Source organism: Vigna umbellata, chromosome 2, assembly GCF_029865625.1.
Source record: "Vigna umbellata cultivar VRB3 chromosome 2, Vumbellata_1.0, whole genome shotgun sequence".
NCBI lineage: Eukaryota > Viridiplantae > Streptophyta > Magnoliopsida > Fabales > Fabaceae > Vigna > Vigna umbellata.
In genome coordinates, this window is record NC_142166.1 from 11,091,327 (window position 1) to 11,109,830 (window position 18,504).

The 18,504-nt window shown below is 28.4% G+C and overlaps 2 protein-coding genes across 3 annotated transcripts in view; one reads left to right on the forward strand and one right to left on the reverse strand.

Annotated features, from left to right (window-relative positions):
• The window catches only part of LOC124828504 (U5 small nuclear ribonucleoprotein helicase), a 46,419-nt gene extending 43,000 nt beyond the window's left edge, over positions 1 to 3,419 (reverse strand). Inside the window, exons 1-7 of the mRNA XM_047301813.2 lie at positions 3,213 to 3,419; positions 2,891 to 2,952; positions 2,619 to 2,787; positions 1,599 to 2,043; positions 1,439 to 1,504; positions 796 to 900; positions 131 to 433 (exon numbers count right to left, since the gene is read on the reverse strand). Of these exons, the coding sequence (XP_047157769.1) occupies positions 131 to 433; positions 796 to 900; positions 1,439 to 1,504; positions 1,599 to 2,043; positions 2,619 to 2,787; positions 2,891 to 2,952; positions 3,213 to 3,319 (1,257 nt within the window). The 5' untranslated portion in view covers positions 3,320 to 3,419. The remainder of the gene's footprint in view (positions 1 to 130; positions 434 to 795; positions 901 to 1,438; positions 1,505 to 1,598; positions 2,044 to 2,618; positions 2,788 to 2,890; positions 2,953 to 3,212) is intronic.
• Positions 3,420 to 9,570: 6,151 nt separating this feature from the next.
• On the forward strand, positions 9,571 to 16,287 carry LOC124828509 (PLASMODESMATA CALLOSE-BINDING PROTEIN 2-like). 2 transcript variants are annotated; one of them, XM_088106129.1, is made up of 4 exons: positions 9,571 to 9,857; positions 10,120 to 10,356; positions 10,888 to 10,921; positions 15,926 to 16,287. In XM_088106129.1, exons 1-4 carry the CDS (start codon positions 9,803 to 9,805, stop codon positions 16,092 to 16,094), a joined length of 495 nt encoding a protein of 164 aa, XP_087962255.1. In that variant the 5' UTR covers positions 9,571 to 9,802; the 3' UTR covers positions 16,095 to 16,287. The 2 variants fall into 2 exon arrangements, with proteins under 2 accessions (XP_087962255.1, XP_087962256.1); XM_088106130.1 differs by having other exon boundaries at positions 9,579 to 9,857; positions 15,929 to 16,287.
• Positions 16,288 to 18,504: the final 2,217 nt, after the last annotated feature.

Here is an 18,504-nt window from a genome sequence, read left to right on the forward strand (position 1 = left end):
GGGTCACACCCTTCACTGACTTCATATGTCATTAAACTATCAACGATTTCATCTTATAGTCCACAACAATACTCCTAATCCCACAATAAATAGTTCAATGTAACTCACAAGTCAAATAGAAGAGATATACCAGCTTTTCTCCAGGTTTCAACGGTGCAGTTGGTTTTGGGGGAATAATAACCTCTTCGTACCCCTTAAAATGCTTCCTTACAGTTCCTTCAGGAAGAGCAGTAACAGCTATTGACTCGGACCTATCTCCAGACCCAATCATCTCATCAAACAATTTTTTCCTCTCACTTGCTTGAAGTAAAGATGAGAAATCCAGCACAGACAAGTCACCATCACCAGCATGTTCTATTCCCCGTCTATTTCGTTTTTCCTCCTTGCGTCGAAGCTTGTCAATTTGCTTTCCTGACTCTGTTTGAACAGTGACCTAAAAAACGTAAATCCTTAATTATCTGATTGGTAGAGATGAGAGAAATACAGTAGATAGAAATAAAATGGAGGAATGAAAATAGGTGAGAAAATATAGTGGAAGTTAAATATGTTTGGTAGAAGAGAAATAGAAAAAAAAATGGGGTGAGAAATAGAGAGAAGAGGTGGATTTGTACAATATAGTGGATTCAACTACTGTTTAAGTATTTCCTCTCTTTTTCTCCCACCAAACTACCCAACTTACTGCTACCTTCTGTCCCCCTTCCCTTTCTTCTCAACCAAACAAAAGCATATAAGTATGGATTTCACAATATACAAGTGAAGAACTACAGATTAATTAATAAATAATACGAACAATACCTGTGTTCCATAACTAGGCATGCGAGACTGAGCATTTGAAGCATTTTTATCAGACTTCAATACCAATAAGCCATGATGAATAGATTCAACAATCTCCTTTCGATGCTGCAAATTACCATATAAATGTCAACTACGACTAGAACAAATCCATAAAACAACTACAGTCCTTTTTCATTATCAATTTGTTAGGAACCAAGAAAAGAAAAAGAAAAGTAAGATTTTTATTGACTAGGATGAAAAGAACAAGAAATCGGATAGAAATGTTTCCTCCAAGGGTGTTTCCCCTTCACAAAAGATAAAGAGCCAATGTTCAATTTACAATAACAACAAATCTACCCCTCTCCTATCCTTCTTCCCCAATTATCTAGCTAATCAGACCAACTAATTAACCAATTAATATTCTTACTATCTTAATAAACTTCTCCTTCTACCCAAACAGATAGTTTGTAGGTATGCCTTCACTCTTACATCAACCACCACAAAGAATTATTCAAAGCAAGGAAAACATAGAATTTCAAAACAAAACCTCACACAGCATATGAAGCAATCATTGATTGGACGAATATGGATGGAGGAAGAATTAAGTTCACAAAGAATTACCAATAACAGTTTTTAAAATTGAGAGGAATTAGCATATTCTCACCAATAAAAAGATTTGCACAGTTTCAAATGCACTATCACCAACAAGATCCAACAGATCTCCAGCTATCTTCAAGGAGCGAGAAGAAATTATAAGTTTCAAGAAAGCAGAAAACTGTAGTTATATGCAAATCTGTAAGGAAGATTCAAACCAAGCAATATACCTCTTCACCAGGCTTTTCTGAATTAAGAACCCGGCAAATGGCCATTGCCAATTCATCTTGGGATAGCTGTGAATCACAATTCCTAACAATTTTATCACATGCATCTCTTATCCAAGCCAAGTTGAACTTTTCCCCATCGACAATAGAATGATCTGCTGGGCTGGTATGACCATACTGTTCATTGTGAAATTCTAATGGAACAATGCTTTCAAAATCCATCATATCTCCGTCATCTAAGGATACATCAACCAAGAAACGAGCAGGTGCTTGAAAAAACAAATCAGCTCCAAATTCTAAATCGTCATCAGCATCTAAGTTTCTTTCAATAGAAATGGCAGACATTTTATTGAGCGGCTGCAAATTTAAAAGCCTCTGTGCTAGTGATGCAACTTGCCTCAACTTGGCATCAACAAGTGTGTGTCCAATAAGCTTTTGTAATTCAAACCTGCATATCAATGTCACAATTAAAGTTTAATGTTTTGAACAATAAGCAAAAATATACTTAAGCCGTGTTATAGCCTCAGCATTTGTAACATGCATCAGGCAATAGAAATTAGAGATTTTCCACCACAGTGTACTAAAAGTCCTCTATACAATATCTAGTAAGGCTCATTAATTCTTTAGATCAAAAAGTCATGCAAAATTGAACAGATTAACTTATTTTCTAAATGTCCTTCCTTGAGGAACTTATCTTTTCATGAACTTATATATGATTTGGTCATTTATAGAGTTTGATCTTATTTACTACAAATATACTACCATACTTTATTGTTGAGATATGCCTACTTGCTCTATTAAGAAGTTCAAATCTTTAATTATTGTTAAAAATATTAAGTTATACATACATGTCATTGTTAAAAAAATAATATTATTTTCTATAACAGTGAACTCTTACAAACTTCCAGGATGAGTGTATAAGTTCCATGACTGTATGTATACTCTCAGATTCGAAAAATGCTTCAGGGATGAGTGTATAAGTTACATGACTTTATGTATACTCTCATATTCGTAAATACTTACTTTTTGTCTGAAATAATTTTATCAATGTAACCATCCTCCATTGGAGTACCAAACAGCCGGTACACAGTCAGTGCCACCTCATGGAACTCCTCGGAGCGCATTTCTCCGTCAATCATGTCCACCACTGCTCCTATAAACTGCTTGTAGGCTTGTCTCACTTCCGAAGAAGCTGTTTCACCAATTCACCAAGCACAAACATGGAATAATTAAAAACATTCCTTTTTGCATCAATTGAAAATTACTAACACATGAATCTCACAACTGGACAGTACCTTCTTCCCACCCTTGAACAATCTTCCGCGCCAGTTCCGATTCATCAAGAGAACTTGCAGAACTAAATGCCACAATTCAACATCCAAAATGAACCATCAGTCAATAAATTTCACGGAGAATCGCCAACTTGAAAATCACGGCACATTATAAAATAATAATAAGCCCGAAACCAATAGGAGCATCTCAAACTCTTTATCCGGTTGCCGGAAACGGAAGAAATTTACCATTGTTTTTCTTTTTCTAACTATTGTTAATAAGCAATCACACAGAAATAAAATGAAAAGGAACAAAAGAAAATACAATTAAGAATAAAATTATTACTTGCGGGGTTTTTGATTATGGAGAATGGTTTTGCGATGAAGATAGTACTGGTCGACATCGAAGGGGTCTCTGAGAGAGTTGGTGAGGCGAGGAATCTGAATCAACATTTTTTCATAACTTATGTCCTTCAACCCAAAACAAAATTGATCACTCTTCAAGAGAAGCAGCAAGTCGGTGAAGTATAAAGAAACCTGAATGGTTACTATTATACTATGAGTCAAGTTTCAACTCTAATAGTGTGGGTTTTGCTTAAGCCTAAGAGGTTACCACTGCAATTGTGGATGTGTCCCTTCTAATTTCCTAACTTTTTTTTAAATTGTAAATGATGCCAAAAGGGAAAAATAAAAACTGACAAAATATATATTGGGTGGGAATAAAATTTAAAATATATTAAATATGTCTTCTAAATACTTTTTTTTAAATGTTAATATGAACAGGGTTTTAATACATTAATTATATAAATTACAGTATCATGATAAAAATATATAATTCAAATTATTATTATAATTATAAAAAAAATAAACAAAAATGTAATTATAAAAAAAATTACTAATTTTCATAATATATATAACTATTATAAAAGAAATTTACTTTTATCAAAAATGTAATTCCTCTTAATTTTATATTTATTAATATAAATAATTTTGTTATTTTATTTTTCTGTTTTTGCAATTGCTTTTCTCAAATCTAATAACTATCTCTAAAAAATTATCTACTTATAGTAAAATTATAAAAATTATTTACTTATAATTACTCCATATTTTTATATTTTTCTATGAAATTATCTTTATTTTTTATTATCATAAATAAAAGTCATATGCATGATAATATATATGATTTTACTGATTATAAAAATAACATTTATAAATTTCCATCAAAATAAACATTAAAATTTTAATAAAGTATATATATACAAACAATGAGTACAAAATAATTTAAATTTTTATTTAATAAATCGCAATAGAAACACTCCAATTTTTGTTTGTAACTTTTTTATATAATGAAAACCAAAAAAAAATATTAATAAATATAAAGTACAAACATTTAAAAAAATATTAAATTAATATATCAAAAAATGTATTCAATACTTTTAACCTAACACTATATTTTATAAAAATATATTTATGTTTATAGTATGTTATAAAGTTTTTTTTCTTTGTCTATTTCTTAGAAGTTTGTCACATAAAGTCTAAGGCTATGAATGATTGTTCAGTCTTATAGAATCATGTAATTTGTTACCAACCAAAATACAATATTATTTATATCTTCAAAACCACAAACAAATGTATTGTAACAATAATCTCAAATTTAGACTTACATCTAATTATATAAATTATTGTGTGTGAATTAATATAAGATATGAGTCTTTTTTGCATTGAATGACTTCTATTCAATGACATTTGATATTGTGCTTGTTTGTATGTTAAAGCCTTTTAAAGCTTGGATTCTTTTATGATGGCACTTCTTTTGTAACAATCAATATGTTAGGAATTGGATAACTTTAATTTTGTAAATCTTGTTGTAATATTGGGAATGCCATATTCTTTTTTTATTTAGATTTTGTATTAACTTTATGTGAGGTTTAGTTTTCATATAAACTATAATGTGTCACATGCTTTTAGTACTCGAATGATCTTTCTTTCAAGATTGTCTTCCTTTTGTTATACACACTTATATTTCCTTATTCATAAGCTTATTAAATCAACTAAAATTTTATTTTATTTTATCATTAAAATCATGAGATGTATATGGCAAAACTATTAGGATTATTAGACTTTTATATACTCTTGTGATATTTCATTGATGCCTTAACATTTTAAGCATAAATGGTTACTCGAACAATAAAGACAATGAAACTAATGTATTAAAGTCTCACATTGAGTCTTTATAAAACCAACTCTAAAATATGAGTTTCAAGCATCAATAATCAAATTGAAGCCTTGATAAATGTTCTAGGTGGAAAAATGATCAAGTTGGAGTCTTCTTTAATATGGTTATTGATAATATATTTGTATTGATACCTTTTCTAATATCTCAATTTTTGTAGTATTTAACTATCATAGGATTTGTCACACCTTTAATATTACAAATCAATTAACTCATAAAAAACATATAAGATGTTATTACATATATCCATAAATAACTTATAATATCAAAAGATACACAAGATCCTATACAACTACGAGATATTACACTGAACCAACTATGAGACACTGAACCAAAGTGTCATAGATCTTCTAAAAACATATGAAACTAAAACACCACTTCCTACTATATGCCTCATCTCCATCTCCTCCTAGCATCTGCTCATCAGAGACATCCCTTAAGCTCACACCATTAAGGTAATCATTGCAAAATAGAAGAAACAAAATAGACAAACATGTTAGGAACAAGATAGTAAAAGAGGAGAGAGACAAATAAACGACATAAGAATTTAACGTGGTTTAACATACAAATGTCTACATCCACGACTACATTAGGAAATATATTTATTTTTTGTATATGTTTCAAGCTTTACAGAGGATTGCTTATATAGGTTAATAAAGAACAACATCTCAGTATCTAGCAATGTAGAACCAAATTAAGCTCAGCAATACTAACAATTCTCCATCATTTATCAGGTTTATGATAAAGTGATACTTCAATTCAATGTGCTTGCATCTAGAATGAAGAACTAGATTTTTAGCAAGATATATAGCACTTTGACTATTGAATAATGGAGGGTCATCTTGTTATTTTCCTAATTCTTTTAGAAGGTTCTCTAGTCATATCATCTTATTCGCTACTTCTTTCCTTTCAGTAGTTTGGTTAAAGACCGTGTTTTATTCTTCTAAAGAGACTTTATCTCATTTTTCATTGCTAGCTCCCACTTAACATATCTATCTCCCTACATAGCCTCAGCAAAATGCTCTAGCTCACCAGCATCAGTCAATAACAAGTAGTGTAATGAAGCAGAATACATTTGTAGTGCTACAATTGTTTTGCTAAATCTTCTAAACATGACTTCAATAGTTTTTTACTCTACTATGTGTTCTAGTTCTGACTCATGCTCTACCTTTGTATTTTGTCTTCTGTTGATTATATCACTCTCTGAAATTTCTTCTAATGATACTTGCTCTGACTCTGCATTTACCAATCATTTTGTCTTCTAATCATTTTGCCTTAGAGTCCAGTTTATCTCTACTATTAAAGTCCAATGAAATATATGAAGCATAACCAAAGACTTTTAAGTGGGAAAGACTTATCTCATTTTCAGACTACATCACTTCAAGTAACTTATAATCTAAAAGAATTGATGGTCCTCTATTTATAAGATAGGTTGTTGTGTTTATAGCATCTACCCAAAATATCTTGGATATTCTTGACTGCATTTTCATACATCTTGCTCTCTCATTCGAGGTTTTGTTCATTCTTTCTGCCACATCGTTTTGTTTTGGTGTTCCTAGAACTGTTTTGACCATTATGATCTCGTTATCTGAACAAAAATTATTGAATTTACTCTTGTCATATTCTCCATCATTATCAGACTTCAAACATTTAACCTTTAAACTTGTTTGAGTCTCAACCTCTTTTTCCCACCTTTTAAACACAAAATATACATCAGATTTATTCTTAAGAAAGTAGACTCGTACCTTTCTTGTAGAATCATCAATGAAGGTTACACAATATTGGGAACCGCCAAGGGATTTTACTAGAGTTGGCCCCCAAACATCTGTATGCACTAATTATAGTCTTTCAACTTTAGACGTATTGCCTGTTTTGGAGAAGCTAACTTTTTTCTACTTTCCAAAAATATCATGTTCACAAGGCCCAACGTCAACATGCTTCAAGTTAGGTATTTTACCTTTTGAGATCATGAGTTTCATTCCTTTCTCACTGATATGCCCAAACCTTTGATGCCACAAAGAGGAACTGTTGTCAACTTCTATAACTGATATCATATCCTCATCTACAATCATGTAAAGAGATCCTTGCTTCTTTCCACGAGCAACAACAATATTTCCCTTAATTACCTTCCAATGTCCATCTCCAAAAGTGGTGTAATGCTCCTCATCATCCAATGTCCTATAGATATTAAGTTTCTTTTTAAGGCAAGATTATGTTTGACATATTCAAAGTTCACACACTTTTATTAGAGATTTTGATATTAATATCACATCTTCCCATAATATCAAGAGATTTTCATCTGCAAGCTAAAGTTTCCCAAACTTTCCAGAAACACAGTTAGATAATAGTTTTAAGGAAGGTATAGTATGAAATGATGCACCTGAGTCCATAATATATGAGTCAATGGAACTGTCTAAACTACATAATAGTGCATTTGTAATTTCATTTGTTGTTGCATTTGTTAATTGATCATCATCTTGCTTATTTTTGTTGTTCTTCTTCTTTGAGGCCCAACATTGATTTGTAAAGGAACCCCTTTTATGACAATTCCAACAAGTGATATCATTTCGTTCTTTTGTTTGTGATCTCCCTCTAGACTTTGATTTGCCTTGGCCTTAATTACGACTTTTTTTTTCTATTTCTTCCTCTATTTTCAACATTAAATTTTGAACCAGAATTAGAACCGGATATTCCATTAAACTTCTCCAGCAAACATCTTCGCTTAAGATTAAGTCACAATGTTATTAAACTTCAACTTGTTGTTGTTGGCATAATTACTAACTTGTTGTTGGCATAATTACTAACTGCAGTAATGTATAGATGTGAAAAAGTAAAGTAATGCAATAGTAAAAATGTAAAGTTCAATAATCAAATTCCTTAGTATACTAAATCAACCCACAATCCACAAAAGGCCTTTAAAATGTATTATAGCTTTTTAGAAATATTTGCTTTGGAAGATTTAATATTAATTTTCTTTTGCCTACCTGAACCATGCTTCCTTATAGTTTGAACTGATTCATCATCCTCATGAAAATTAGAATATTCCTTCTCATCAAGCATATTAGCTTATTTAGAGATTATTTTCAATTCCTCCATAAAATGAGATTCCTTATACATCAAAAAAATAGAAATTGTCTCAAAATTACAATAAGGTAAATATTAATGTTATAAACTTTGCAAACTATCTAGAGTAGGAGTAACATCCTCCAAATAAAACATATTAGCTAAGGAATCAAAATCAATTGGCACACCCCCACAGGATGCACTACATGGTCCACTACAAAGTCCACCATAGATCCACCACGGGCACCGTAAACTCTACCACAAACTCAACCATAGGCTCCATCTCAGGTTCCACATAGATTCCACCACGAGTTCCAAAACAAGTTTCACAATAGCTCCAAAACCGACTCTACAATAGGCTTCAGAGCAAGTTACACTACAACCTCTAGAGGCTTTAAAATCGAACCTAAAAAGTCGTTATTCCCATCCTGGACACCAACCACCTTACAAAAATAAAGTCGTTGTATTATTACACTAACTTTTGTCTTTCCATCAGAATTATATTGGTATCTTGTTGTATGGACCTACTACAATTAGATAGATAATGATCAATCATTTTATAATTTAAAACAAAGAGCAATTTTTCATACCCTACATCAACCATAAAAGTAAATCCTAACTTTTTCCTCAAAAAAATTTTAGATTATGTAATCTATAGATCTGTATTTAAGATTAATCCAAAATATATTTTTACATTTCAAAATCCAAAAATGCACATGAAAATATTTTCCAAATTACTTAATTCAAAATATATTTCTAACTTACAAATTTTGAAAATGTATTCTATATTATATAATTTAATTATAATTAATTAAAAAAATCCATAAATATATTACATGATATGAATATATTTCTAAATTACATAATATAAAAATTTATAAATATATCTTAAATTATACAGAATGTATCTTTGGATGTAAAAATACAGACAATATTTTAAACACTTCCAACACAGTCATACAAAATTTCAACATAGTTGTACGAAGTTGATTTTTATAAGAGCTTTATAGTTGATTTTAAACTATGTATATTATATTTGTTAATGAATTTTATTTGCTATTGTTGATTTTAAACATAGTAAACTATATTTATTAGTTTCTATATATACTTTATTTCTTCTGTATGTTATCACTTGCCATAATTTTTAATAATTTCAACTAGTTCAACTCATTAAACTCGAGGTTAAATCTTTAAACTTTGTTTCCTCCCTTCGATGTGGGGCTCAGCTCCAGGTATATTAACAAGACAAACACGTTTACAACAGTAACACAGACTTTTTCTGTTCTGTTCTCTGCTCAAACCAACATTTTTCTGAGTCCCTATGCAAACATTTGGTCCTGGGAGAAGAAACACGAGACACTAAATAGTATTATTTATTCATAAACTGGTATCAGTAACTATGTAAAGGAAAGAGTGCCCAAGAAAGAGTACTCATGATAACACCACACCAAATGGGTCCATCATTCCACCCCTTTCTTAATTACATCAAAATAAAAAACATCTCTTATATTTTTGTCTAGCTCATTCTCAGCTTTTAATCTCATATCACACTCACTCTGTCTAGCTCTAGCAAATAAAACCCATTGCTCCTCTTCCAAAACAACCTCATCCATCTCCTTCCACCTCTAAAAATCTGCAGCATGGCCTTGTTTGCTTTTGCAGCAGTGCTTCTTTTGGCCTTCACCAGCTCTTCAAGTAAGCATTTCTGAGTTGTTTTCATCTGTACCAACAAGGCCTCTTTTCTTCATGTTATGTTCTTCCTTTTTGATTTACATCTCTATGTCACAACATTTTTATCATTTCTAAGTACACAACAACATAGCTACCATGATGAGTGTATGCAGAGTGTGTGTCATATCTCCGCAACTGTTGAAATATGATCAAACACATGCTTTCTTGATGTGTGTGTGTTTGTAGTTTCTTTTTTGGCTTAAAGTTTTTGTGTGGAATGTGATAGGTGCCACTTGGTGCGTTTGCAAGGAGGGAAGTGATACCATACTGCAGAAAACCTTAGACTATGCGTGTGGAGCTGGGGCTGATTGTAACCCTTTGCACCAAAATGGCCCTTGTTTTCAACCAAACACTGTTAGAGCTCACTGTAACTATGCAGTTAACAGCTATTTCCAAAGGAAGGGTCAAGCTCAAGGTTCTTGTGACTTTGCAGGAACTGCCACTGTTACTGCATCAGATCCCAGTAAATCCTCCACACCACTGTTTTAATCCTCTTTCTTGATCAGAGGAATTTCATGATATCCTTCAAAATTAAGGATTTGGGTATTTTCATTAAGTTACCATTTTACTAAAAAAATGGTTTTTTTCAGGTGCAAATTTTGGACTTCTTAAACCCACTTGGATTTTCTGTGATTTTTCTGTGTTGTCAACATCAGTTCATTTAACATATGCCCTAATATTAATATCTTTGGTGTTTGAAAGATTACTAATAATTTGGATAATTTTTTACTTGGGATTTAGCTATATTAAAAAAATAAAATAAACACCCTTTTTAAGTTATGTGTTTTTGTGAAAGTCTCAAATGGTCCTTCACAAATCCATTGTGTTACCAACTAGGTCACAGTCATTGAATTAAGGATTCTAGCACTGTTATTTAGAATCTCTTTCTCTTTAGAGTACTCACTTATATTCATTCAACTAACTACCTCAAAATTCTTAGATTCTCAAGGCTATCATGACAACTCAAAATTTGTGTCTTTTTTTTTATGAACAGGCAGTGCAGGATGTTCCTACCCTGCTAGCTCCAGGTATGCATATTGAACCATTCTGTTTTTCATCTTCTGTTACCTTTAGTTTGGAATTTGATTCTTCAAAACCTTTAAACAACTTTACAAATTTGCTCCTCAACAAGCTCTGGTTTAGTTTTTGTTTTCTTTTGCCTAAAGTTTGGTGTGGTAATTGGTATGTTGTATTGTATATAGTATACACATTTAGTAGCATAGTGGCTAGTGACTTTATATGGTAGCTAACTTTACTTTTCTCATAATAATGGAGAATGAGAGCTATGCTTACATTAAAATTATCCATTCCCCACAAAAGGTTTTCTTTTGAGAAAGTGGGGAAGAGGATGCATTATTCATTTGTTTTCTCATACATTGATCAGTGCCTAATCATGTAATTGGATTTTCTGAACCATTCATATGAAAGGGTTCTCTGCTGTTACCTTTCTTCACAGCAGACATTTTAATTCAAAGAAATAATGAATGAAATGCTAAAATTTTTAAACGTGAGTTTAAATCTTAAATCGGATAAAAATAAAAAGTAGAAAATCATATCAAAACGAGGATGTATTAATTTATTATCTTAAAATTTTGAGTAGAAAATGGTATTAATATCTTATGTGTGGTCCAAGCGAGAAAATATTAGCTTGTTTTGAAAAATCCGAAGTTTTTAAAATAACCCCTTTGTTTTTGTTTATATATTATTGTATATTATTAAGAAAATTATTCAATGGCAGCTTTATTGTGTGTGTGTTTGAAGTTGGGTTTGTTGTGCATTTATAATTCAGTGTTAATGTATTTTTAAATATATCTTACTTAGCCAAGCTAGTACTTAATAACATGATGTTTTATGAATTTTATTTGCATACTAAGTAAATATGTGATAAAGTTCACCTAAAATATTTTATGTGAGGAGCAAAAACCTAATCTGTTTCAAGTTGAAAAAGCAAAATATCTTATTCGGAAACTCGTCTTTTCCCTACACCAAAAAAGTAAAAAAAATAAATCTTTATTACTTTCTCAATCAAAATGTGAGTGGAGGATTTCATGTATTCAAATAAAGTGGTTGTAATGATATTTAAATTCGAATGGAGGATCATAATGTTATCATTTTATGAAAAGGATTTACGCTATTATTACTTTTTAAAATAATAATACATGAAAAAGACACCCTCACTTATTTTTCTATAAAATAATTATGGTTGTATTTTCTTGTTAAAACTGAATTTTACTTTTGTAATTGGTGTATTTTATTTTTCTTTTTTTTATTTTATGTTTCCTTTAAAGTCATAGGTACAATTAAATGTTTATTATTACTTTTTCTTTATGTATATGTTTTTAAGGCTAGGACCTTCGTGAATAACGTTGCTTTTTCCTAGGCTAAGTCCAAATCTATTATTACTTTTATTTATTTTGGGTGGTCCCAAAGTCTTTTCTCATTTGACCATTCTGCATGATGATGATGCAGGTTCATTCATTGCTCATTTATATGCTACCAGAGTGATTTTAATACATACCCATTTTAAAATATTTTATTTATATTAAATAAAATTTTAAGTAACTCTTAAGTTAAATGGTTTTCTGGCATTAAGTTTGTTGTATAAAATACTTATCAATAAAAAAATGCAATGAGAACTTTTAAAAACACACTACCTACCTTTCTTCATGCAATAAAAATAGGTAATTGCATAGCAGTGGACTGCTAACTTTAATCACTACTATAGTTACTTTAAACAATCTATAGTTACTGAAATAGCTGAGATTCAATAATTTTCAATTGTTTAATAAAAGAAAGGTTTAAATATTAGTTTTGTCTCTCTTTTTTATCGAATTTATTTAATATGATATTTTTTATTTAATATAATTTTAACCTTCATTGAATTTAGATAATTTAATATTTTTTCATAATAATATTTAAATTATTAATCGATGTTAACAATATATAATATATATTTCTTTTTAATTAACAAAATGTTTACATGTCAAATTAATATTGTATCATGTTATTAATAACAACATGATCACATAATATAATATTAATTTTGATACATGAATATTTTTTAATTTGAAAAGATTTAAAAATTAAAAACATGATATGTGTTATATGATTTATATTTATTAACAATTTAAATTTTATAAAAAATAAAAATGATCAAATTGACAAAAGTTATAATTTTATTAATGGATCTTTCCAAATATGCTAATTCACTGTTTTTCTTAATGGATCCTTTAAGAAAAACTATAGATTAATGTTGTTCTTTAAGGTGGTTATTATCTAACAAATAGTGGGATGTAGTTATATATTGGTTTGAGTATTAAATTATTTTTTAATAGGGTTTCTAACATTCTTTTTGTTGAGAATCACACCATAGCTAAATAGGTAAATAAGACATTTAAGTGGTTCAACACCAAGGTCTATCATTAACATGCAGTATTATTATTTAACATTTATTTTTTATTATAACTGTAAATCTTTTTATAATTTTCTTGCTGACAAAAATTTTAAAAATTTGCATCTATTTTTTTCTTTATAAAAACCACATTTTTTCTGGCAAAAACTAGTACCACTAAGAATCAACACAATTTTAACATTTTTTTTAAGTTACAACTTCTTTTTTGTACATTTCATTATTACTAACTGTATTTTCTATATCACGTTGTTATTATTAATGGGCAGTACTGCATCATCTTTGTTGTATCTTCATTTTTTACGAGAGAAAGAAAACTTGTTTCGAAAAAAAAAATCTTTTGAAAATTCTCTTTCTCGCATTTTATATTTTTCGAAAATTCATTTCGAAAAATTTGTTTTGAAAGATATCATATATATATATATATATATATATATATACTAAAATTTCTGAAAATCCTATTTATATTCTGAAAATTTCAAAACTTTGTGCCAAAAGATTCCTATAATAGATAATTTGAATGTCAGTTTTGGAGGGTTGAGGAAAAAAAAGCATGATTTTATGATACTTGGATCAGTATCATATTCTGATATTAAGTTTCTTTTTATTTGTACTTAAATATTACGTTATAAAGATATATTAGTTCTTATGATAAAGGAATACGTTGAGGGATACAAAAAGATATAGATACATTTTACAAATAAGATAAGAAAATCAATAATAAAAGATTAATTACCTTAAAATGTACATAAATGATTTACATTTTTCACGAGATATTCAAAGTAAAATTAAATTATGAGCCTAAACTTATTTAAGCATTTGCTAAATTAATACTTCTTTGTGTTTTCTATAAAAATTACTACTCTTTGTAAAAGTTACTTCTAGCACAATACAGATATATCATGTGATAAACATTCTTAAAAGGAGAATTACACTTAAAAATGGTACAATATATGTCAATCCATAAATTAACCACAACTTAATTATTTCACGAAAGGTTATGCAGCAAAAAAAAAAAAAAAGAAGAAGAAGAAGAAAAGGCTAACATTATTGCAAAGAAAATATGAAATATTTCCAGGAAACAAATTAGAGTAAAAAGAGAGAGAAGACAACATTTTTTTTCACAACATTTTAACATCATGTGTCATTCTTTTAATCGGTTCATGTTAGTGTTTATGATTATTATTATTGATTGTGGAGTAATTTTGGACCAATCATACAATGATACGTAGACAATATTAAATTGTTGTAAAAAAAATGTTGTCAAAGTATCATTATCCGATATGATATCAACATTGTCAATATTAAATATTAGTTTCACTTTTTATTTTATTTTATTTTAATTATTATCCATGTATGTGTTGTGCGTGTAGTCCCTCATATTTTTCTTTTTCTAATAACTTTACTCCTTATGCATTATCCTTTTGTAAACTAATCAAAGTGTTGGTGGGAAAGAGATTAATATTTGTTCCACTTTTAAGCATAACTTCCTGTTAGTGATGTATTTATATAGCTGCTAATAGTAATTTTTTCACACTAAAATTTTAGGTAGTTATTATTTTTAAAAACTAACTAGGCTCGTTTTAGGGATAAAAATAGGTAGGATAGGGCACTGTCCTATTGACTGAACAATCTATAATAAAAAATATCTGCGAAATTTTAAAATCTGAACATGTGAATACTATAAATATTTAAAAGATATATATTTTATATATTTTAAAATAAAATTAAAAGAATATAAAATAAAGTATAAATTGAATTAAAATAGAAATTAAAAGTTTAAATTAATTAAATTTAACTTAACAAAATATAATTTAATTTTAATTAAGTAAAATAAATTTTTTTAAATTTTTTTTGTAAATAATATATTTATCACACCAAACTTATTAAAAGTAAATATTAAAATATAGATTATTACGAGTAATAAATATTTATAAATATTAATTATCCATCAATAAATCTATCCGTAGATATTATTTTTGTATTTATATTATCTTTTTATATAGGGTTAAATATGTTTTTAGTCCCTAAACTATTAACCGTTTCTGGTTTTCGTCCCTCTTCTAAACTAAGGTACGATTTGGTCCTCAATCTTTAAAAAACGTTCGTTTTAGTCGAAAAAACGAACGTTTTGAGGACTAAAACGAGGACTAAAAACAAAATTTTGAGGACTAAAACGAACGTTTTTCTAAAGAATGAGGACCAAATCGTACCTTACTTTGGAAGAGGGACGAAAACCAGAAACGGCCAATAGTTTAGGGACTAAAAACATATTTAACCCTTTTATATACGTTAAGATTTAGATAAAATCACTGTCATCAATCACTAATTTAAGATATTTTTTATTTAAAAGTTTAAAATATTTTCATATTTTTATTGTTAAAAGATGTATAAAATATATGAGTATATAATTATTTGTAAATAATGTAAAACTATTAAATATATGAATATAGAATGCATATTAAATTTGAATAAGTTTTACTGAAAAAATACATACTTTTTTTTTTCACAAAACAACCCATATAAATGGATATTACAATATCTTCTAAATAAAATTACTAAGGACAATAATAAAATAAATAGTTATTAATAATAATATTTGAATAACCGTTTTGGTAAATAGCAGTGCAGTAACAGGAACAGGAACAAGCAGTGGGACAAGCACACCTTCGTCTCCGTACAGTTCAACAGGAGGAGGAGTGGGAGATGACAGTGATGGTGGCCTTACGAACACTGCTTTCTTCGTTTCCTTCTTTTCAGGCTTCATCATCATTCTGTTCTGGTGCTGCTGAAAACTCTCTTCTTCTCTCTGCATCACTCTCTCACCATGTTATTATCATGGACAAATATCTGATGCTGTATTTTACTGTGCATAAATCACTCTGTGTGCATTTCTTCTCTTCTTCTACCTCTTCAATTCGTTTCCTATTTTTCTCCTAACATCTACTTCAATCAAGGGAAGGCTTTTTGCTTCTTTTCCAACAACTAGTGCTCAGCTGCTGGGGATTTCCTTCTACACCCCATACTTTATCCTTTATTAAAAATTTGCACCTTCTTCATTTTCAAATTCACTTTATGATATCATTAAGTGAATTTGTATTTCAGATTATATAATATAAAATGAAATTTCTATTTTTTATTTTTTTTCTAAATTTGTATTACAAGTTGAATAATTTAAAATGTAAATTACATTTTAAATTGTATGATCTGTAATACAGTCCATGATATAAATTAAAAAGATAATTTCAAATACAAATTACTTTATGGATGATACGATCCGTAATATATATTTATATTATGAATTGCATTAGAGACTGTAGAATTCAAAATGTAATTTGCCTTTGTGTTGATTTTCAAATTTATTTTACGTATTGCATAATTCATATTATAAATTTGTATTACAATTGTATAATAAATGTAGTTTATATTTTAGATTTTTTTTTTCAAATTTATATTATAAATTAAACAATTCGTAATGTAAATTTATATTACAGTTCAAAATATTATTTGTATTTCGAATTATCTTCCAAACTTACATTACTTATTGGATTACAAATTGTATAATTCAAATATAATTTACCATTCTAATTTTCTTCTAAATTTAATACTACAAATTATACAATTTAAAGTATAAATTTGTATTAAAAAATGTATAATCTATAATTTAATTTCTATTATGAATTTGATGGTATATTATGGATTGCACGTGATTTGTAATATCTTTTTCTATTAATTTAAGAAAAAATACAATTGGACTTTAAAAAGTATGAGGGTGTGCAGAAAGAAAACATGCTGTCCAGAAAGAAATTCCAGCCAAGACTATCTTTAAGGTTTTGTGGTTAGTGGATGAGAATGTGGATCTCTTTGTTCTTGTCTCCCAGCTTGTCCCAATATAACTTTTAAAAATTGTTAAATGAAGATGTTGAGACATTCTTCCTAGGTGTAGTTGTCATTTAAACATACATTTGGAGAATAAATATAAGAAATAACGTTTGTAGTATTAGTATGATTTTATTGGTAAATATGTAGTAAACATGCATGATACACAATATTATTCTTTCATATAGTAGATCTGTAATCCCAAAAACAAGAAATTTCGTTAGGATAGACTTTAACCATAATTCTGATAACATATTAGAAAGTGGGTTTAAGTCTAACTCAATCCCACAAAATCGGTTTGTAAGGTGAAGTTTGCACATGACTTATATATTATAAATTAGTCTTATCTTTAATCAAGGTTGACTTCAAACATAATTGAATCATTAACCATTATAATATTAACCTAATTTGCTTAATAATACAACCACTCTTCTTTAATGTTATTGTTATTATTAATCATATAATTATAACATTACCCTAATCTGTCCACTGATACAACAACCCTCTTTTAATGTGACTGTTATTATTAATTATATCTTTATATGTTTATACATCTTATATTTTTAAATGTGATGAATTTTACTATTATTCAAATTGGGGAACAGTTCATCATGCTACTAAAAGCTCTTCAATACATAGTTAGTTTTTGTACTGTGATTTAACTGCATGTGAATAAGTAATTAAAAATTGCTATTTATATAATTTTAATAAAATTATAAAATTTTAAAGAATTTAATACAACATGAATTTAGGATTGAATGTTGATCTTACTAGTTTGGTAATTATACGAATGAGTCATGATCTATTAAATAAATTTAAGAAAATTTGGTTAAAATAATTAAATTGATATGTTTTCTAAATTTGAAGACTAAATTAGATTAAAATTTTGAAGAGCGACTAATTCTAATTTTTACTGAGAGATAAAAATATATTTAAACTTTTTTTTATTATATCTTCAAACAAAAGTTTAAAGACTTTGGTTGATAAACCTCGTCACGAAACTTTTTCTTTGAAACTCAATGAGAATAATGTTTTTTTTCTTATATAATGAACTAAATAGTGATATCTCTGATGAACTATTTCTGTTCAAAGTTTTGTCATCATCGAAAAATAGAAGATCGTTAATAATTATGTGACACTTCACATTTATCAATAAATATGCTTTACTATTATTATTATTATTATTTGAATGGATTGATATTGGTGATTTATTTTTATTTATTTTTGTTTTATAGAAAGAAATGTGAATTTCTTTATGTTATTATGTGATTGTTTATCTGATTGGGTTTGTGTTGGTTGCGGAGAAGTTAAAATTAGTTTTTA

Bases quoted from the DNA above. Each gene is read 5' to 3' on its own strand.
- LOC124828509 (XM_088106129.1), top strand. From the start codon at position 9,803: ATGGCCTTGTTTGCTTTTGCAGCAGTGCTTCTTTTGGCCTTCACCAGC. The intron at 9,858-10,119 runs GTAAGCATTTCT...GGAATGTGATAG, and splicing joins GGCCTTCACCAGCTCTTCAA to GTGCCACTTGGTGCGTTTGC. The intron at 10,922-15,925 runs GTATGCATATTG...TTTGGTAAATAG, and splicing joins TCCTACCCTGCTAGCTCCAG to CAGTGCAGTAACAGGAACAG.